This window comes from Grus americana, chromosome 2 (assembly GCF_028858705.1).
Source record: "Grus americana isolate bGruAme1 chromosome 2, bGruAme1.mat, whole genome shotgun sequence".
NCBI lineage: Eukaryota > Metazoa > Chordata > Aves > Gruiformes > Gruidae > Grus > Grus americana.
Genome location: NC_072853.1, coordinates 43,754,961 through 43,777,830, shown reverse-complemented (window position 1 = coordinate 43,777,830; position 22,870 = coordinate 43,754,961). Strand labels below are relative to the sequence as shown.

Genomic DNA, 22,870 nt, shown 5'->3' with positions numbered 1-22,870 from the left:
GTCATAGAACAAGGGGTAATGGGTTTAAACTACAAGAGGGTAGACCAGGAAGACATCTGGTGACCAGATCTGTTCCCAGTGAAGATAATGAGAGCATTCCTCCAAACTTCAGCAACAGCAGAAGTGGGGGTAGTAATATCTAACAATTAGGAAGACAAAAGATTACAGACTGAAAGTTAGGCTCAGTTTTACTATAAACTTACCTTCAATAACTTGTGCAGCTGTGCCTCGGCATCTCCATCTTCACAGGAAAACAGAGAAATTTACTGAATTCATAGGACTGTATCAAGGAAAATATATCATTATCAATAAAATGGGAAATTTTGCAATCAAGTGCCATTAAAGCATCCAGTATATTTAATCTTCATTACCTTTGTATCAATCCAGTTAATACATGTGCTAATTCACTGGGTTCTAATTCTTCAAATATTTATTTTAGTCTGCTTACAAATTGTCCAGGAAAACAAGTACAGCGCTATTTTTAAGTATGTTCATTTGTCCCCTTTACTGAAAATGGAATGTGATTATTTCCCCCTCATGTAATGAATGTGGCACGTCTTTTCATCAGTTTTGTAACAAGTGAAGTATTTGAAGTTTTCCAGCCTCTTGTTCAAAATACACTCTGAAAATGCATATTATATTATTCACAATCAATAAATATACAATCATCTTGGAAAATCACACATAGAAAACATTACACACAGGTGATTAAACACGTGCTAAAAATATACTACCATTTCTCCTTAAATCCCAATATTTTTAAATGCCAAAATGCTTTACCATACACAGACACAATAAAATCACTTTGGTGTGGAGGCTGATCATGCTTAAATCGGATTTCCACAGCACAGACAAATGTTACAGATATATTAGTTGAGGACAATATTGATTATAGCTCTGGCATTGTTCTGCAGAAACCTAAACAACACTCTTCACTGTAAAAGAGTATGACAGGTTGTCAAATTACATAGTTCAGAAGCAATCACTGTTGGGGCAAAAGTTTCTGGCATAACTCAGTGCTATCACCAAATGTTGCTTAATGTAACCTCACATGTTGTAAAGAGAAAAGCCAGAACTTTCAGCTGGTACAACACTATCTCCTGCCTCCCCAAAAGTGTGTATTAATACCTGCTCAAGTACAGCAAACATGGTGCAAAAACCGGACCATCAGCCAGGTCCTTTTCATTTGAGCTTATTTTCAGGAGGTTCTTGTTTGTGGATAATAAAATTGCTTTAGTTCAAACTGCTAGGATTTCCGAAGTATTCCAGAAATGTCTGTCTGGGTGAGTCCAGTTCAAACTGCAGTGGTAATCTGTGTCAGTCCTAGGTCATTGGACTCTTCTCTCTCTTGAGGACAGTAAGACGACATTTCCACGACTAGTCATACAGGTTTGTTTGTCCCATCTGCTTCCCTCATATAAGCTGGGTCTTGCACAGTGTTTCTGACTCTGCTGGTGCTCTGCCTGTCCATCCTCATCTTAAAGGGGAAGCAGAAGTCCTTGAAACATCTCTTGAAGTTTTCATCCAAAAAAGCATAAAGGATTGGATTGAGGCTGCTGTTGGTGTAACCCAAAGCAATACAGAAGTAATAGCTGGATATAGCTGCAGTACTGTGCGACACATCCCCTAACGCTTCAACCAGCACAAAAATGTGAATAGGAGTCCAACAGATAATGAAAACTGCCACGACCACAAGAACCAACCTGGTGATGCGGCGTAGGTTTCGATCTTTTTCTCGAGACCCTGAGAGAAGCCGTACGCTTTTAAGGCGCAGGATCATCAGAGTGTAGCAAACAATTATAATGAGAACTGGAATAACAAATGCAAAGACAAAGACACAGATTTTCATGAAGATGTCCCACCACACGTAATCTCTGTCTGGAAATTGCAAGGAGCATTCAGTACTAGCAGTATCTAGGAATGAAAGAAGTAAGAAGAAGAAAATTGCTTTATTATTAGATATTCTAAACAATGTAATTGTCATAGCATAAGCTAGGAAAAGTGATTATCATGTAATGTGATACTAATAAATGGAGTTATCATTATACTAATAAATGGAGTTATCATTAAATCACTCCAAGAAAAGCTTTCAATTGCCATTGAAACTGGTTTTATGCAGCTGTTTCTAGAAAGTACTTAGAGAGATAGGGGCTTTTTAAAATGCATAACATTGTATAAAATTTGTTTCCCATGGGAGGACCTAAAAATGCAGAGCACAAAAATAAAAATTTGTAAAGATGTTTCCATTTGAATCTCACTGAGATTTAAAGCCAGAATGACTACCATGTTCAATGGAGTAGAAATCTCATAATTATTATCAAACTACATATGTTTTTGTCTGTGGGTGGAGACAGATTTTTGTTATCATGAATGGTGGGAGCCAAATGAGGTTTTGATCGTAGGAAGATTTTGCCAATATATGATAATTGTGTAATAATCTTTTCCCACGTGCCTTCTTCCATGCAAATGGAATACACGCAAGTGCTTGCATTCAGAAAAACTTATTTCCTGGCAACAACTTCTTTTCAGTTAAATAGAAGCAAATAAAATATATGCGTGCGTGGAGTCAAATGGAAGCTGTTCTTTCTGCAGATCATGTCATCGAACATGCAGCCTGTGCAGAGACTGCAGGATCTGGGCCACTGACACCAGTCCACTCCCTTTCTGGTTGCCCATGCCAGGATTCAGAGTCACAGGCTGTCACTTGATTTTATGTCCCAGAAATATTCCATCTGACAGGAGGTTGCTGAGGAATGAAATATTTGAGGTTTCATTTGCTGACCTCATTGGAGCCTTCCAGCGTATAAACCATATGGAAAACAAAGAAACAAGATAAATGGCAAGGCAAGAGAAGGGGTAAATTTACAACTACTATCAGCAGTTAAACTCTACTGAAGACAAGTCGAGGTGACACAGGGATTTTTCGCTCTGAATCGTAGCTTAGATTTTATCCTTTTGAGTACTGCATTATTCTTTTTTTTTTTTTTCATTTTCCCTACTGAATTTGTCATTCCTCTTCAAATTATTATGTATTGGATTTTATTGAATCAGATCTAAGGGTGGAATGATTCAATACACTCTTGCATATCACTTTTTTGTATCTGTCTCCAGCAGAATTAGTCAGAAAAATTCCATCAAGCCATATTTCCCCACTATCAAAATGCTTCACAAATCAAAATGATATTGCAGAGAATTTGTTTTGAAAAACAGCTAGGGGGGAAATTGTCATTATGTTATCATACAGATATTTCCATGGTTAGATATCAGAAAGCTGTTCTGGGTGATATTACATAGTAAAACATTCAAATAAAAAAGTTGAAGTGAAAGCTAAATATTTTGAGGTTTTATTTTAAATAATATAACAACCAATGGATGACTCTGAAAGCGGAAAAGGTAAAAGACATATCTTTCAAGCCTGATGGAGGATGCTAAGCTTACAGCACAAGTATGACTTAACAGGGTCTTTACACTCCGTCATCTTTCTAAAGTGTAGTTGCTTTTACTTAATTTTACTCTAGAAATGTCAACAATCATCTTCAAAGAAGTTTTCATGTTGATTATTACCGTTATTTGTAGTAGATCATAGCCTAGCAGCAGCAATAAAAGCAGGATGCAGCTATAATATCTAGACTGGTAAAGCTGCATCCAGATGTGCAGTTCTGGATAAAAATGAGATGTGATCAGGGATGACTGCTCCGGACCACATCCAGCTACTCGCTGAAACTCCCTCCCAGAGGAAACTGCCTCTTCAGAGCTACTGACATAATTTCATAGATTTGTCAAAATAATTAGGACACGCTTGCTCCATTTTAATATAATTTGTGTTTCACAATGGTATTTTAGAATTCCAAATTATCGAATACAAATTTAATGATTGTCTTACATCTCATTACAGTTTACTTTCTATGGAAAATCTTATTTTAAATTCATTAATATTCACGTGTCTCACTTGATACATATAATGCTATGAATTGTATGGAACCCATTTACATTTTCCCAGTTTACAACTGGCAAACAATCAACAGAGATCCTTGTCATAATGCACAATGTCATAATAATTTTCAGGAACCTTGGAAGAGAATAAAATCCAATTTGTATTTTATTCTTGTTGCCTGAAGAGATGCAGAACTAAGTACGGTGTCACAAACTGAGTACTTAAGATTTCATACTGACCTTTTCCACTCTGAAAGCCAAAAATTCCAAATACATTGATATATTTAAGGAAAAATATTGCATTCTAGATGGTATTTTAGTGTAAATATATTTTAAAATGTGTTTGATAAGCTACCATTTAAGAATAATCTTAATCTTGACAAAAGAAATATATTTCTGTTAGATACATTATTAATTATGTCATGTTCAGACATCCATATTCCTCTGTACTCAAATGGAGCCTTCATACTATTACTGGGAATACCAATTATACCTCTAATTTTATTATTGTTTTTTAAGTGAACAATTCTTCAGCAAGAAAGTCCTCATTAAGCCCAGGGAGGGAATATTTACACAGATGTAAAATTTATTCTGCAGGGAAAATGTATGCAGAAGGACACCACCGGGAGCAATCCTGAACCGTGAGAACAAAAGGGACTAACTGAGCACGGGGTGGGAACTTTAAATAGAATTGCTTTCCATTTGATGTCCAGTTGTCATTTAAATCTGAATCCAACAGAGGCCCCATAGCATATAAACAACAGCTATTCTGACCAACATGACGCAGAGTTTCAGTCCTGAGCTCCAGCTGTCAGGCAAAGGGAGGATCCTTGCTTTTCCCCTTTGCGTTCGTCAGCACAATTCATGAACACACCGGACAAGATAATTGGCAATAAATGGCCAAGAGAGACCTTAGATCAGACAAGCAGAGCTGAACAGTAGGGGCTGACAAACATTTGCCAGTAATTTCCAACCTCGTTTGGGCCCAGCTGAGCTGCGTATGACCAGTCTCTGTTTCAGGAGAAAACAACAAGCTGCCTGCCACGTGGCGTGGAAAAGGCATTCAGTCATTGCTGGCCTCAGAGCAGCGCTGTGATCTAAATGTGATGCTTACAGTGAATGACAGAAATATTCTGCTGGTTAAGCATGCTCCAACAAAACACCATCCCATGGCCTTCAGGATCTCATACACAGCAAGACAATTGTTCTTCCCAGATGAAGATGCCTGGAAGTTAATGTTGCCTGAGCTAGACATTGCTTTATAGAGCCTGTCAAAGCTTTACTGGGTAGAAGAGTTACAGCACAGCAGACCAGGACACTTGATCCCCCAAAAGGGTTGAAAGAAGAGTTTCCAGAGAACTCTCCTGTCACCTACCCACCAGGAGACCAATAGCAAGAACAAAATCTATACATCTTCAGCCAAATCAATCAGCCCTTGAGCAGCTGTTAGTGAAATGTTTTGTTTGCATTGATCTATGCCAAACAGTTTAACACACAGCATTTATTGTCTCTGCCAGATAAAACAGTGTCCTTATGTAAGTTTGCCATTTCTCTTGGGAGGAGCAAAATGTTTCTAATAAAAAAGTTGTTGATTCAGGAAATTATTAATCATTTTTCAAAAGATTATTTATACATCAAACATGACTACCACCAAATAAATATGCATGTCTTCTATTTTTTCGAGCCATTCATTAACAGGATGGCCCCAACCCAAGGACATCATTAGACGTCTCAAGCCTTTTAGAGACACTGAGGTGCTCCTGCACCACAGTCACGCCTGTGGGTATGAAGTATATGTGTGCAAGAATGCTTCTCCCCTTTCTTTCTCAAGGAGGATTTCAAAATAAGATTAACCCCCTAAGTTTTGGCAATGAGTCTGCAGTTATAGGGGCTAAATCCACAGTCCTTCATGGATTATAAATTTCAAGCAGGCCCTACAGGTGATCTGCACACAGATCTCATTGACTTCGTGTTCTTGTAGTTGCTTCCTTGCCATGGTCTGTATTCCCAGTTCTTCTGCTGATCCTTATTCTCAGCTCTTCCAAGTCTCCATATACATGTCCATCCCTTTTTAAACAAGAATTTGAGGTACTGTCATATACAATTTAGCTTGTTTTTCTGTCTCCAGCTACTACTGACTTTTCCTTTCTTTACCATGCCTTCAAGTTCTGTGAAATGGCTGTTGATAATAAGCTCCCAAGTCTTAATATTAATGATAGTTTTAATATTAATACTAACGACAAGCAGTCTAGTTTCTGCTCTTGGAACTTCATCAGAACTACTCTCACAACACCTACAAAAAGCACCTTAAGCCCACATTTCAAGTTTCTTCATAAACTGATCTTTGATCTGTCCAAGGTGATCAAACTCCTGATTGTTTTCCCCTCCTGTCTGCTAGCAGGTTTTGATGGTCTCATTCTAGCACAGACAATGCTTCAAAGTGCATTTTGTTCTTTTAGTTGGCCAGGGCATCTGAGCTTACATGATTTATATGTCATACTGTAATGTTCCACAATATAGTTTAAAATGTCAGAAATTTAGACATGCCTTTTGAAGAAGGAATCAATCAGGTTTAATCAGTATTCAAAGCTACATTTTATGTCATTTGAGAAACAAAAAGATGGAATTTTGAATGCTCACACTCACCTTCCCTGACTTTGGTACCTCCAAGAACTATTGCAGATATACCAACAGATGAGGACAACAGCCAGATACAGATGTTGATGATCTTCGCCTTGAGAGGTGTACGGAAGTCCAGAGCCTTCACAGGGTGACACACGGCAATGTATCGATCAACGCTCATCATGGTCAGTGTGAATATGCTGGTAAACATGTTATAATAGTCAATCGAAATAACTATTTTACACAGCACATCACCAAAGGGCCAAGAGTTCATCAGGTACTCAGTGCTTTGGAAAGGCATAGTCGTGGTAACTAGCGCATCTGCCATAGCCAGATTGAAAATGTAGATGTTGGTTGCTGTCTTCATCTTTGTGTACCTGAAGAACAAAAAAAGTAAGGATTTAATCTTTCAAAATATGATTATGCACATTCAGATGTGTAACAGTTTATCAGTCAGGCTTTGCCATAGTTGGGGTTTTTTCCTGACAGAAATGCACACAAATGCGAGACCCTTGGCATAATAGTGAACACATTTAACTCAGTCTCTCAACACCTGCATCAGCAGTTAGAACTATTCATCGCAGGCAAAGCCAGGTACATGAACACATTTTTATCTAATCAGTCAAATGCTGGTTTCAATTCTATCTTCTCAAATCCCTCTACAAGACAATATCATTGTTACATTTGCAAGTGTTCAAAATGTTTTATGTTTCCTTGTCTTATAGCTAACTGTCAGTGATTGCGAGCTTCTGGATTTGTGGAAGGAACAGTTATCCCATTCTCCAGAAAGAGTCCATGTTAACTGTTACGTCTGCCAGGCCAGATTGCCTCTTGTATGGTACTTCCTCTTCCTTGAATTCACTACAACAATGCCAGCTTATACAGGTTTTAGTCACCTCCTTTCTTTGCTCCTTCATTTCCAATTTCTCCTCCTTTCTTACCATCAGCTTTTCCCAGTCCTCTCTTTTGTGACTGCTAGTGTAAAAGATGATTATTGTTTAAGTAGGCTACCACAGTGGGGAGAAAAATGATCATAGCAATATTTTTTCCGCATCCTTTAATTTCATCAAAATGAAGCACTTGTTTTGTCCAGCTAGTAAGAACCTCAGCCTACACAGAAGAATAGGATCTGTTTTTTTGAAATGGTACCCTGCTTTGTTCTGCCCTGATGACTGTTTTGGGGGGGGACACCCTGTGCCCCAGGGTGTGGAGGACTGCTTCCAGCTCTGCTATGGACACAAAGGATGAAGGAGAGCCTGTCAGCATAGGGATATACCTGACTCTCCTTTCCGAAATGCTGCCCCCCAACCAGTTCCTTTTGCTCATCGCTGTTAATTTATTATCAGATTCAATGACGGATTTTCTTTCTCAAATTGTTTCAGCCTCATATTTTGAATGTGTGCCCAAACTAAAATGTGCACATGTAACACAGACAGAAACACATCTAGCTAGATTTTGCTATATGTCATTAATAATTTACAGTGGAAATGTAAGATTCAGTTTAGCTAATGAACATGTCGGGCAATGTGTCTATTTGCCTTTAAAACTTTGATGTGTAAAATAAAAAATTTTAAAAAATTTGAGCAGTGTTGACAAAATGTACCCGATTTGTAAATTAGCTATTAATTAAAATATGGGCAGAGATGTCATTTTATGATCAACATGAAACGTTAAAAATAGCACCAGTTTTTCTAAAACACTCTCATTACAACTTATTGAGAAAATGAAAACAAATGCTGGTTCGAAGCATAGAAAAGAGAACTGCAAGGGTAAAGAAAGTAAATCCTTCTCACCCAGATACCATGCCCCGGCTCACATCTTGAACAAAGCCATTAGCCAGTGAAATGTTAAAAATCTCTGAGCAAAGACAGCTAAAAGGAAGCAACAACAAAAGCTCTGCACTGATGGCGTGACCCCCATGGTCTGCACTCCCTCTGCCCCAGTTTGAACTTCTCCGAGATCAAAGGCAGAGCGAGGAGGCACCCACCACTCAGAGCTGGGCTTCTGCCCCCTCCCACATCAATCATCTCCCCAACAGGCCCTCCAGCAGAGGAGGCAATCTGTCCTGAGGGTCACATTACAGCCTGTAAGGCACTGCTCAAACACAAATATGAGAGTATATAGTTAGGAGAAACAAATATAAGACACGTTAACAGACCAGGAACTTTCCTCCTGGTAAAATAAAAAATAAAAAATAACAAAAGTTAAAAAAAAAACCCAGCTTCGAGTGCATCTTCAGCTGTAAGCCTGAACAAAAACACTCAGACTGCAAATCTGTGCTAAAATGGAGTAATTTCCATTAAATGTCTGAAAAAGAGTAGTAGAAAGGTGATTTTACTTCTATGGACATCACTGATGATATTTGGAATCGTCTTGTTCAAATTGGAAAAAAAGACTATGAGAAGTTGGAAAAGATGCATAAAAAGCACCACAAAAATAAGTGAAAGGCCTGGAGAAAATTCTTACTGTGAGTAACTTAAAGAGCTCAGCACATTTAGTTTATCAAAAAGAACACCGAGAGGTGACTTGATTACAGTGTCTGAAGACCTCCACAGGGAGAAAATAGCAGGTACTGAAGAGCTCTTTCAGACTGCAAAGAAAAGCGTAACAAGGACAAATACGCAAAAGCCAAAGCCAGACAAACTCAGCTTAGAAACAATTGACGGATTTTTCCTAACAGCTAAGGTGATTATTATTGAGAACAAACCACACAAGAAAGGAGTAATTTTTCCATCTTTTGATGTCTCCAAATCAATGTCTGCGGCTTTGCAAAGGGTGTGCTTCAGTCAAATATAAGTTACCAGACTCATTACAGGAATATTTAAATGAAATGCAATGGCCTGTGACAAGCAGAGGTGAAGCAACAAATAGTTCTTCTGAATCCTTACTTCTGTAGATCTTTAAAAACTTCCCCAAGGGTTTGGATAGGGAAAGTTTGCTTTCACGTATAGAATTAGTATGACCTTTTTTCCTTAAAGTCAATCAGAAAAGTAGTGAAAAATAACTAAGAGGATTTTATTAGCCTTGAAAAATCAAATATCTGACAGACTTAGTATCTGGCATTTCCTGTTCCTTGCACCTTAATTAAATTCTTGTTTGTGTGTGACACTGTGACCATATGTACCATATTTTCCCAGTACCTTTTTCCCTCCTGCCCTTAGCCTTCCAGTGGCAGAATATGCAAGACCCTCTGTAAAATAGAACTAGTTTTTTAGGTAACTTCAAAATTAAAATTTTTGAAGCTGCAACATCAGGCATGTACTGCTTATGTTATAACTGTCAAGTGAGCAATTTTGATTTTTTGGACTATGCAAAACATACACATATAAGAAAATTAATTTTCCTCACTTTGATTGATCCAACAGGAAGGATGTCTTGTCATTCACAAGTAGTAAGAAATATAGAGTCATCCCAGCATCAGCATTTTGACAGCTTCCAATGTAAACAAATCAAAGCTCTATATGGGAGTGAAAATATAACGGGGAAAAGAAAAACCCACAGCGTGCCATTCCTCTCATAAGGCTCTGTGAAAGCTTTAGCTCATTGCAGGGGCGCATATGCACAAAGCAATCCCAGCTTCAATAACCTTAGCTGGTCTGCATCTTGTGCTTCCCCACTGCTCACCAGGCTGGCGGTCCCATGACTAGCTGGCCTTGCCCAAATCCACCCCAGTTCAGAGACCACAGATGTCTCCTTGCACCACTCTGAGCCAGAGTAGGCACCTGGCCCCTTTTCTGCCAGACTTTGAAGAAGGCAGCAGGAGACCAATAAATAATGCTCCAATAAATACTTTATTAAATTTAGGCAATCAGTTCTCCCGGGCACTGCAGAGGGATCATGCATACCTAACTCAGGGATGAAGGCTGCACTGGTTAACCTCAGCAATGCTAAGTCCAAGCACGTTTTACTGATGCAACCTTAAAACTCATTGATCTCACACTAGTAATGTAAAGAGCTTGATTGCTTTCACCCGAAAGCATTGGCCTCCGTGTAAATGAGATTTTGGGCTTTAAAGTTGCTAGGCAATATAGATTAAATCATACATTCATTTAGAAGTTAATAAAATTAATAAATGCTTTTGAGAATCTTGATTCAATCATCCAAATTCCTTTCAATATTTTTAATTAAACACCTAAAAATTATTAAATGCCTACATGCCTCTGAAGATATGTGCTTGCAGGCTTAATCAAAAGTCCAGTTAAAGTACTGGAGTGACCGCTGTTGCTGTCAGACACTTTGAAGTGGACCCTGATAGAGTCTTGACTCAAATACGAGATGAAGGATTTAACTGCTTTTCTACAACTCATTCTATTGCACCAAAATATAGGATGCAGTATTTTACATGGTTTGGGTTTATCCCCCCATAGTCTCCATTCGCCCAAATCTGCACTTGAACAAGGTCAAAACAGTGATCAGGTAAGGGAATCTTGTCTTCTTTTGCAAAATTAGATTTATTGATCAAATACCTGAATTTCATTTAAGGAAAAAATGCTATCTGCTTCACTTGGTCTGGCAGAACAGATAGGGGAAACCTGGACATAACTACAGCATAGATGGCACAGTGAGAATTAATGGCAAACATTTTCTTAGTGTCTTTGAGATACAACTTTCAAAGACCATTAAAATATTTATAAACCATTGTTGTATAAACTGTTTGTGGGAAATCCTGTGTCTAGAAAATGGTTTGTTAAATACTGGGATTTCATAATAAGATTACAGCTTTTCTAATACTACATAGGAATGGAAGGTCCCTCACTTAAATCAGGTGCTAGAATCTAATTTCAAGAGGCAGAAAAACCTCTGATGACTTAAGCTATCTGGTGGATCTCGAGACTGCTTGTCAAGCTATAAGCAGGCCTCAAGCCTCTGTAGACTTTAAATAACTGGAAGATACGTGGAAACCCTGCAGAAAAATAGTCAAGATGAAAAATGAAACTTTGGTTTGGATGTATTTTTTTGATGGATATATGATGGGAGTTTTTAAGGAGCAAGATTTAAATGATGTCTACTTACATGTCAAAAGTAAAATTCACAAAACTATCACAACTTACGCTAAGTCCACTTTCCAAAAGTTCTTTGAGACTGACTTTAGTCTGACCCTTAGAAAATTTCCCCTATTACTGAGCTGACTCATTGTTACTGTACTTTTCCTTCTGGAGTAGAATTTACTTTGCACATTTTTTTAAGACAGTAAATAGGAAGAAATCACACCTCCAGACTAAGCTTATCAATGAAATTGTGGTAGCAGAAGAAGGAAGCGTGCTTTTAAGAAGTTCGTATGCTTTCGGAAAAAAATCAAAATGCATTACTAAATCTGCTAGTTGTTATTATCTCGAGCAGAGGAGAGGAGTGTGATTCTAAGGTACGCCGTAACATTAGTAAAGCTAATAAAAGTTGAGAAGGAGGCTCTGGTCAAATTTTTTTCATGTAAGTGTAATATGCTGAAATGTTCCCTGCAGTATGAAATAAGGAATGGGGAGGGGAGCAAGACTAACATACTATAACAACATTCTCCAGTAGCAGAGTGAAGGTACAAAAGCATGAAATACAATGAGGTATAACAACACATATTTTTGGCAGATACCTGAGTCAGTGAATTAAAATGAAAGCTAAAGCATATCTAAAAGCAAATTGCAAAAACACCTATCAGCAGGATGCAGGCTCTGTTCCACTAGGTTCCTCTGAATGAAGTATATGGAGATCAAGCAGCTGAAAATCTTAGTCAGGAAAGCTCTAAATCTCAAGGCTATATTCAGGGCACACTCAATATCATGCTGCGTCAGAACAGGGGAAAAAATAAAACAAAACCCAAAGCCCAACAAAAAAAACCCAAAAAAACAACTCAGGAGGATCTGTTCCAAACACATGCCATGTCAAAAGGACAGCTCAGCTATCTCTTGGATCTTTTTAAGTCAATGTAAAAGGCTTATGCCATTATGAAACTAAGACTGAAGTCATTTAAAGAATGCAAAAATCAATATGCTGCAGTTTCCATGTTCAGATTGGGTTATACGTTATTACCACATTTTGAATGACAGCCAGAATTTAGCAGGGGTTAGGACCTCGGAAAACACTTTAAATAAAGGCAAATTTTGTTACTGCACACATCTAAAAGTTGCCTGTCTTTAATATCAAAATTCTTAGGAGCCGACAAAAAATTGTACATGTTGCCTACAAAATAATATCCTAAAGTGGAATTCTCTTTATTAATAAGCGCCTGTGGGTACCTATTTTTAATCGGCTTAAAGAAGAAAAGTATGATCTTGTCTTTTATTCTCCCCTCAGGGAGCATAATCTAAGTGAATGTCAGAAGGTATCATCAAAATCCTTAAAATTTACCACTACCATTCCTCCTCTGAACTAGCCATAAACTGAGCCTGAACAAGATCTTGCAAATTTAGATTAGATGTGGAAGCTTTCCTTCTTGAGCTAAAGAACCAGCTTCTCAATTATAGAAGTTAAGTTCAAATGTACATATATTTTTATGTGAGCTTAAGAGCCTCTTTTTGAAGAAATATGCTTAATGTTGGAAACACCAATACCGCGAAATTTGTGCTTCCATGATTTTGCTAGGGGAGCTCACAGAAATGTCAAGATGCTGTGATTTATTGTGGCTTATACTGAAATAGTAAGAATGCAGAATTTTACAAAATAGGTACTTTATCCAAAACCAGTATGTCTAATATTATTATTAGAGAGCCTAGACAATTAGTTTAGACTGTGTACCTGAGTTTTTGAACTCTGTTGGCTGGTAAGATGAATCTAGACCTTGTCAAGCAGCTGACTCTGTCTCTTGAGAAACTATGCTGCTGCAGATGTTTTCCAGTGACCAGTCATGCTATAGGGAGTTCCCAGGGTTTTACAGAGCCCATCCTAGGTACCTTGGCTTGCTGTGTGCCGAGTCTCCGTCTCTGTTAACATCCCCCTTTCTCATTGTTCTTCTCTCTTAGAAGGATCTTTTATTATTATTATTTCATGAAGGGCATGAGCTCCCTTAGCAGATCAAAGTGCTTCCTATGTGTTTGTGGGAGAGGAAAGTGAGTAGGACAGAGATTGCCTGGCAAAGAGAACAAATCTCATTGCTCAAGGGGACAGAGATAGCAGATCCACCAGAAGATTTTTTTACTTACCTTCCTTAGTAGGACATAGGTAGCTATGTATGCAGAATTTGGTTGGAAGCAGCCAAATGTTATTGAACATTTGCTTCCCATAGATGTTTCTGCAGGATAGAAATAAGGAAAGAACTCAGAAATCTCTCATGCAAGGGTCTTGGGGTGTGGGCATCACTCTTGTTCTCAAAACCAGGCACCTGGTCTCCATTTTGCCACAGGGATGAGTAATAACTGCCACTGTTGGGAGTGTTTTATAGGACAACTACACACTTGGATGTGTGGAGACCCGAATCTCTGGTCAGCACTCCTGTAATAAAGTTGAATGGGAGACAAGGGACCTCACTCTAGAACGAGTACAGAATTATGTGGTAGGGCAACGAATGCATACCTAGTGAGCCAGCTCAGGGAAAAGTCATCAGACCCTCACAGGAGGCAGGTGGGAGGCTTTCTCTGGGCTCTATCCATTCATCCGTTTTCCTCACCTGCCTCAGAGAAGCCCACAGCACAAACCACCTGAACGCACGCTTTTCCAAAGGAGATGATACAAGTGAAATGCAGGAAACTTTAAGATACGGTCAAGTGAACAGCACAGCTGATAGCTTCCATGGTGAAAATATTATTCTCCTGCACGCTTTAACAAGCCAGTCATTCTGAAAGAGTAAGTCCTGATGCTGTCCAGCAGCCAGCAGCGTGGTATAAAAATTTTTCTGGGTGTGAACACTAAATGAACACTGAATAGCTTGTCCAAAATGAACACTGAATAGCTTGTCTACCATGCAGATTCCCATCTGTCACTACTCAAGGAGGGCTTTACCAGTTGCCTTATGGTAGCCACAGTGGCTAGGCTGTGGGAAGTGGATTTAGCTATGCATTCAGTCAGCAAATATAAAATCCTCTGTTCTCCAGGTGCAGGGTAGCTAAGTTTGGGAACCCCAGATATTCGCTCATAATGATGAATAGCAATGACTTTAGAGCAGAGATGAACAGGCAGGCAGAGCACCGTGTGTTGTATAGATGGACTGGTGTGATGAGCAGAGGAAACAGAAAAGTTCTGCACCTGTTCTTGCCATGTATTAGTGGAAACTCATGCACTGAAGTGAATCATGTTAGACTTTCATACTTATGCAGAGAATAGAGAGGTTTCATCATAAATAATGTCTCAAAACCAAAAATAGCAAACTGCCTAGAATTAATTTTCACTTCCCTAGAGATTAGAAGGTGAATCTAATGAGAGCTGAAACCTCTGGCTTCAGGAGAAAGAAATGTTTCAAAGATGATACACAGGCTAGCATGCAAACTTCCCAATAGGAGCACAGAAAAGCTGTGCACCTTTACATATTCTTTATTTACATTCTTTTTTATATTTTGCAGAACGCTAGCATGGTCAGACACTCTTTCTTCCATGTCCTCGTTCCATCCATACACACCCCTTCCCCACAGCTAATTCAGTTTGTGCACTCATGTCTGTCAGCACACAAAATGACATTCATACTGCCATTTCCTCATGCCTCTCAAACTCCACACAAGAGGCTAATAATAAACAAAGCACAAGGTCTTCCTTGAGGAGAAGAGCACAGGGTTCACACTTTGTAAGAATTGCCTAATTCTTACAGATGGGAGAACCAAAACAGAGACATGTAGTAAACTTCCTAGAAGTAGAGTTTATGAAAATTTTTTTCTGAATGCTTTTCCTTTAGAAAGCAATAAGTAACTGAAATCAAAACTATCCTTGGGAACTCATCTATTTCAGAGAATTTCACTTAAGGGACAAACTAATCACAGTTTGACGAGACAGTGAGAGTAGCAAGCCAGGAAGATTATCTTCCCTCACTCAGTGCATCCCAGGCCACCCAAAGTCACCAAGTTAAGAATTTCCTGCCACAATACCCTTTCAGCAAATTCAAAATCCTCTGTTAGGAAAAATCATATAAAGGATCTTCACTCTTCCCTTGCTCTATCCTCTTCACCAGAAGGGCTTAGCCAGCCTGCACCCCCCAACACCGCCTCCACGCTCTACTCCCTCCCCACACTTTGGCCAGGAGCATGAGCTTCCCCACCACTCTCCTGGCTGAGGACAGGCACGCTATCTCAAGCTTTCTGCCTCGTCAGCAGCCAAACCGGAAAGTTCCTGTAAGTTTTCACTTCTAACAGTTCAAAATGGCTCCCCATAATTTGTCTTGCTTTCAGACATTGATTCCCGTTACGCCTTTCTCTGAAATAAATGACTACCTGGCTGCTAGCCCAGCGGAAGTGTCTGGATGGGTACCAAATTACGTTTCAGAAGCCAAACAGATTACTCACTATAAGCTATAGGCTCTCTCTAATACTGTCTCTAGGAAATATTCTTTCCAACCCTTTCTTCTGCACTCTCTCTGCTTTTTCAGTGTCTGCTCTTCTTATCACAGCGTCATATTGGGAACTCGTGTTGAGTTTCTTGTCTGCTTCGAAACCCCAGGTCTCACTTATTTATTATCTAGCAGGGTATTAAACATATTAGAAACATTCAAATTTTGTTTAAATGACTTGTCAAACTACCCATATTTTTTTATAAATCTGTCCTCTTCTGTGTTTCCTGCTACCCTGGTCTTTGTACCATCTGTAAAAGCTGTTGGTAATGGTCAGTCTTCAAAGTTGTGATGAAAATTCTACCAAGTTTGACCAAACCCTGCAGAACCCACCAAAACTACCTTCATTCAGTGAGGTGAGGCCAGGTGCTCTGAGGTCCTGCGATGAATTACTATCAATCCATTTGATACCTGTGTACTGGTAATAGTAAGGTGCCAGATGTTGGATCAGGTAAAAAAAGGCAAAGAGCTACAGACTTCACAAAGTATAATACAGCTAGGCATTTAGTTTTACCAGCCAAACCCATGATTTCATAAAAGAATGAAATCATACCAAATGCAAGTAATAGGGAACAGGTAGTTCAGTTAGGTTTACTCTTCTGGAGCTTCGTTTTTCATTTCAGAACAATATTATTTCCAAATATAAATTAATAAAAATGGAAAAATAATTTAGAGCAAATTAACAAGTAATCTTTTGATATTATCAAAATCTAATATTAATTTAAACCAATATATTGAATCAATTTAATTTTTGATACTTTTTTTTATATTTTCATTCTCATTTGGAATGAATGATGGAGAAGATTTAAAAACAATCTGGAAAGGAGTTTATTTTATATGACATTTCTTAACAGACTCTTCCTGTTACATAAGATGCTATTCGGTTTGATGAATATAAGAATAAAAATGTATTACTAGTTGTATTTTTTCTTCAACATAAGACTAAGCAGAGGAATACAAGCTTTCTCTTTTCCCTCGGGAATGAATCTACATATCTGTGACACAGCCTCTTATTAAAAGTGTTTCTGAATGTAGAAAATTATTCAGTTCACTGGAAGCTCGAAAGATAATTTTAAAAGAAACACAGGATAGGCTATTTAAGATCCTGATGATGGCAACTGCTGTCAGTAAATGACTTCAGGAATAATGGGGGTAAGGCACCTAGAAAAAGTGAATTTGGGGTGGGAGGGTGGGGGGTGGGGTGTGTAAGAGACAGCATCTCTCAGAGTTTTTACCAGAGTTAATATATGGTTTTGATGAGAGTGAATCCATAGTTAAAGTTGTAACCTTAGGGGACTTTTCTTCCCTTCCAGCTGACACAAGAAAGCACCATTTTCTTTAAAATCAGCACTAAATTTTAGAGAAATAAAGTCAGGAGGGAGGAGGAGGGGAGGAAAAAGACTTTTTGCTTCCAAGGACAAGTCTTATTTATCAGCTTCAGCCAACTATTTCACGTCCAGAGATACCTTCTAAGACCTCAGAGGTACAGCTAACCTCAAAAGAAAAGGTTTGAGATTGAGACAGTCTCTGATCATGCCAAGACACACATAGCTGTATAACTTTATTCAGGTGAGGTCAGGCAATTTCACCCGGTTTCTACAAACCCATTCCATGCCTCCTCTCCTCCTCCATAGAGGGAGGACTGTGCTTCCCACACAGTATCTGCATTTCCCACCAGTGCAAGAGGCAACACGATGCCCCCTTTCTCTCTCACTCTCTCCCCAAGAAAAGCAGCGGCCACAGGAGACCGTTACATCCCATGTGCCGTGGCTCGGCGTGAGCAAGGCACTGTCAGCCCACCCGGCCGGCTGCTGGCCTGGCAGCAGACGCCCTGGGGCTGGTACACGTGCCTCACAGCTGACGCGAACACGGGGAGAGTTCCTGCAAACCATCCACACCGTGAGAGCCGACTGCAACAGGCGTGCAAAGAGTGCAGGATGCACTGCGAACCTATTACAGAGCTCTTTCTGCACATTAAAAATAACCACTCTCGATGTGCCTGAGGGGTCTGAGGGTGCTTACAATAGCCCTGATCTTGCTCTTTTAGGATTTTTAGTGATTGGGCTTTGGCTTTTAAATCTAACAGTTGCTGTGTGTTTAAGACAGTGAATACTAGTATCGTCATTTTATGCATGAAGAAACCAAGTCACAGGGCCATGAAGTGACCTTCTCAGGACAGGAAAGAGTGTTGAAGCCTGGTAGGAAAAGCAAAAGAAAAATCCAGGTCTCCTGAGACATGGTTTAACAGGCCGTGCTGCCACCACCGTACTAACGTACCGTTCCCACTCTGCCTTCAACACAAATCTCTGTTTACAGGAGCTGTACCAAACTCTGCTACTTTTCCTTCAGGAGCTCATGCATGTTGTCAAAGTGCCATTCTCCTGTGGGTTTTCCCTCTGAGGGAGCTCTGACAGGGTTTTCCCTCTCAGCAGAAACACACCCCACCACACCTGAAGGAGATTTTGGACACCCAGTACTCTGCATGCAGGCTGCTGAGATGCTGACTTGCTGGTCTCCACGAGCTTCTTCAGCATCTCTTGTGGAGACATAGCAAAACTGCCCCTGTGGACATATTAAAGCAAGGAACAGGCCAAGGCCTGCCTACACCACAGCTTATGGATGAATTTGAGCCTGCTCCTGAGGCATCTCAGGACTGTATGGAGTCTCCTGAATCTACCACAGCATTGACACTTCAACAGTTTCACTGAGAGTCTCAGAACAAAAGAGGTCTTGTTTGTATCACCCAAAAGATGACTTGGTGTCAGCCTTGAAGTGGTCAGGCAGTTGGACTAGATGATCATTGTAGGTCCCTTACAACTGAACTTTTCTAACAATATCAGGTGTTGGTTAAAAGAGCAAAGGGAGGAGAGGCAGGCCTGCATTGCCTGCTGGTGTAGAAGGAGTTAGGAGGAAGAGAGAAGATCTGGAATTCAGAGAGATGAGAAACAGCAACGAGGGGCCTCACACAAACCTGTGCTCCGCTGGAGGGTAAAGAACAGCCACAATTTGTTCCCATCCTCCTTTAGAGTTGTGGCAGCTGGACAAGAGGCAACATGGGATGGCTGGAGGACATGATTCCCCTCTCTCTTGCCACCTTCTTTCACAAACTTCACACACACCTTGGCTTTCCACACCAAAAGACATCACTGCAAGCTACATTTTTTAATGGGTCATGAAAAACCCATTTTGAGATGCAGTCATGCAGAGAATGGATGTGAGGGAAAAGAGAGGGAGGTGAGATGTTAGGACAAAAATGAAAAAAATATACCTCTTGCATGAACATTTAGAATATTTCAAAATCATAAGAAATGTTTGAAACTGTAGATGTGTGTATACATGCACTTCAGCTAATGATTCTAGCAGTGTTTAAAGCATTTGCCGCAGAGAAAACCTAGGAGAAGGGGATACTGGAAAAAAAAAAGAAGAAAAAAAAACCCAACAGGCATTTTGTCATACTTTTTTTTTTTTTTTTTGATCATGTAATCAAGAGATGGACCAAGAGGAAACTGAAGCAAAAGGCTGATGTAGGAACTGGTAGGAGAGCGAGCCATAGCTAGCTAGACCCTCACAAAAATAATCTTAGGAGGGTAATCGAAGGAGAGAAAAAAGAAAATACATATGCACCAGTATAATCTATACATGCTAACTTTTAGGTTCTGGCTAAGTTTGAATTTATTTCCACTGCACAGGCCAGTTAATCAACTGTCATTATTACCAACTGATGGCTTAGAAAAATCTCTGCCTTTGCAGCTCTGTGTGTGTCAAGTATGGAGTCTCTCTTCTTGCAAGAGAAATACAAAAAGAAATGAAATCTCTACTCTGAATGAAGGGCAAAAGGGCATGGAGGGGTATAAAAATTACAGCGTCACAAAGCTGGAACAAACCAGTTTCTCCATTGACCACAGGCATCTTTATTTATTGCACTGACTATTAAAGGGAATTTTATCTCCATTTTTCAAGAATATTCACCTGGTTATGACTCATCTTTCGTGAAGTACCTCATCAATAACTTCACTGCTTCTAGTTAACTTCCCCCTATATCAACTCTGACAGTTATTTCACCATCCTGCAATTGCTTGACCCTTATCATGCATGCTTTACTAACAAGATCCCTTCCAATACTTCCATTTTTCTTTCTGTGTACAAGCTGATTTCACTCGATCAGTGAATACTCCACAATTCTTTTTTTTTTTTCAGAATTTTTTGCAGGATTCAAATGGACTGTGAAGCGAGAGTCCAAAAAGTTACATGATTTCAGTCCCCTTGGCTGCTCATTATCGCCCTGCTGATCTGCACTGTTCAAACATTTTTATAAATTGCAAAGGTAAAGGACAAAAAGAGAGAGAAATCATAGTGCAAGCTAAAATATACACCAATACACAAGTGTAAGTGCAAGTGTAAGTACTGGTGCATTTCACTAAGTGCTTTAATATGAAAAACTGCCTAACACAGATACCCAGCTTTCTCCTGTTTCCTGAAAAACAATAGGAAAGATATTTCAGCATCTGCTTTGCTTTCTTCAGTCCAACACCAACAACTGGAGTTAAACACCACTAGACAGAGAAACAACATCCCTTGCCTAACATTAAGCATTTCCACATATCTTTATCGCTTCCTTTTATTCCCACCTTGCTAAACAAGCCACTGGGTGACAAGACAGCAATGTCCACACAACTGGGCACATAAGGCATTCTTTGGGGACTCCTTGCAGAAGAAAAAACCTGCCTTGCAGAAGTTTCTTTCTTCGACTTGAGCTTTCCCTCAGATGCGAGCAGCCTCTCATCCCTAGAGGGCACCCGATGAACGCAGCTCCGGGGCACAGAGCGCCTTTCCCGCAGGCTGCAGGTTTTATCACTTTTAAACAGCTTCTCCCTTCTGCCTCTAACTGCACGTCCAGGCAAACATTGGGACTGAAAAGGTTTGGGTCATTCCGGTTACTTTCTTCCAGCTCCTCAAGTAAGGACTCCCAGAGAGCTTCCATAAACTAACCCCCTCCTTCCACTGCCAAATTTAGGGACCGCCATTTGCACCTCTTCCACCAGGTACTCCAAAGCCCCTTACCTTATGATGACAAACATGACCAGAGAGTTTCCCACCAAGCCGACAACGAAGACCACCGAGTAGACAGCAGTGATGATGATGGGGATGGCGGGGGAGATGCTGGTGTGGTTGTGCTGGGCGTCCGTGAAGGCCCCGGTGGCGTTGCTGTCGTAGTCCGCCCAGCCCAGGAGCCAGCTGCTGCTGGTGCTGGGGGGACGACAGGGCCCCGGGGAGCAGGTGGAGTCCGGCTCCTCACGGAAAATCTGCACGGGGGCATCCATAGGGGCACAGCCCCCACAGGCAGGAGGGAGACCGGGAGGAGAGTGCAGACAGCAGGTGGTGAGAATGCTGGAAAGAGGGAACAGAGGGAAAGAAACAGAAGTGCTATCACAGCCACTGGACTTTAAGACCTCCAAAATTTGAACATGTTAAGGGGAACTCCGCTGCAATGGGAAGTGTAATTTGCCAAGCAGACCACATTCATATTAAATAATTACAAGATTTACATCTCACTATGTAATGGGTAAATGCTGCGCATCCAGGTGCACAAGGAAAGTTTTCCTCCACTTTCGGAGACTGCATAGAGAAACAAATCAGATGGGAAACAGCTCAGATCCACCCCCACACTTTAACCCTGTCTCTCCCATCCTCCATATTTTAAGTCAAACAGTATCCCAATGACAGGGGGTCCTTACTGCCTAAGCTCTACTATAAAGAGGGAGAGAGAGAGAAACCTCTCTGCACATCTGCTTCGACATCCTGCTCTGAGTTATTTTTTTCCAAATCCCATACCTGCTTTCAAAGAAGAGACACGTTAATGACACAAAATACCTCTTTCAGTCCAGGAAAAGGAGTCCTCAAACAGATGTTCTTCGCAGGAAAAAAAAAAAATAAAGCAGCTCCGCTTGGCTCCTGGAAGTACCACCGACCTTTTAGGACTTTAGAACCTGAGGCATCTGCGCCTTCGGAGAGGCGTGCTGGCAGCTGAGCCGATTCTCAGGCATGAGCTACGACGTGGTAGCAGCAGTTGCTGCTGTTCCAGCTCCCACCACTTCTCCTTTTCCCTCTCAGGCTCCCTCTGCCTCCCTCTCGCTCTGCCAGGGCTCCAGCAGCACTCTGCACTGATGCACACGTTCTCCTCTGTCTCTGTCCCTGCAGCTCAGAAGCTCACATGACTTCTGTCTAAACACTGAGAGGCAGATAAATTAAAAGAAAAGCAAAAAATACATTCCACAATGAATGAATGCTGATTTTTAATACACTTTTCTGAGTTTTCTTTCCTCATTCCCTTTGCACTCCCAGGCCTCAAGCTATGATCCTCTCTGCCTTATTGAATCCCACATGCTTTTACAGATGCTGAATAAAACAGGAATTTTCAGTTTAGATGCCTTGCCTGGTCCATCAGCTCTTTTGTGCCTCAGCTTCACATGTGCATCCAAAACACTTCTCACTGAGTGGCTGTGACCCCGTTCCTTTATACCTGCAACTTGGAGGAAAGCCAGAAGCTGGCTACCAAAGCAGAGAGAGGCACCTCGATTACTGTCCTTAGTTTATTCAAGCTGCCCCACACTGTGTGAGAAGCCAAGAATTCCCTGTAGCAATGCTGGAGCTCTGGTCTCCCCAGGCTCCAGCTGCAGCCAGGGATGGAGAGATGGTGTGTGCAGAAATCACATCCCTCGGAGCTTATGCCTAATATACTCCATCAAGCAAGGACTGGGAACACACCAATCTGTGTTCAGGATATCCCTTAATTTGCAAACAGACCTTGAAATCCCCACCAGGAGTCCCTCTAAATGGCAAATCAGAGAGGTGAGGCAA

The 22,870-nt window shown here is 40.4% G+C and overlaps 1 protein-coding gene across 1 annotated transcript; it reads right to left on the bottom strand.

Moving 5' to 3' along the window:
- Positions 1-438: 438 nt before the first annotated feature.
- OPRK1 (opioid receptor kappa 1) lies at positions 439-22,170 on the bottom strand. The gene is made up of 4 exons (XM_054816109.1): positions 21,884-22,170; positions 21,074-21,400; positions 6,580-6,932; positions 439-1,914 (listed from the first exon to the last, which is right to left on the bottom strand). The coding sequence occupies exons 2-4, from the start codon at positions 21,331-21,333 to the stop codon at positions 1,382-1,384; spliced, it is 1,146 nt and encodes a 381-aa protein (XP_054672084.1). The 5' UTR covers positions 21,334-21,400; positions 21,884-22,170; the 3' UTR covers positions 439-1,381.
- Positions 22,171-22,870: the final 700 nt, after the last annotated feature.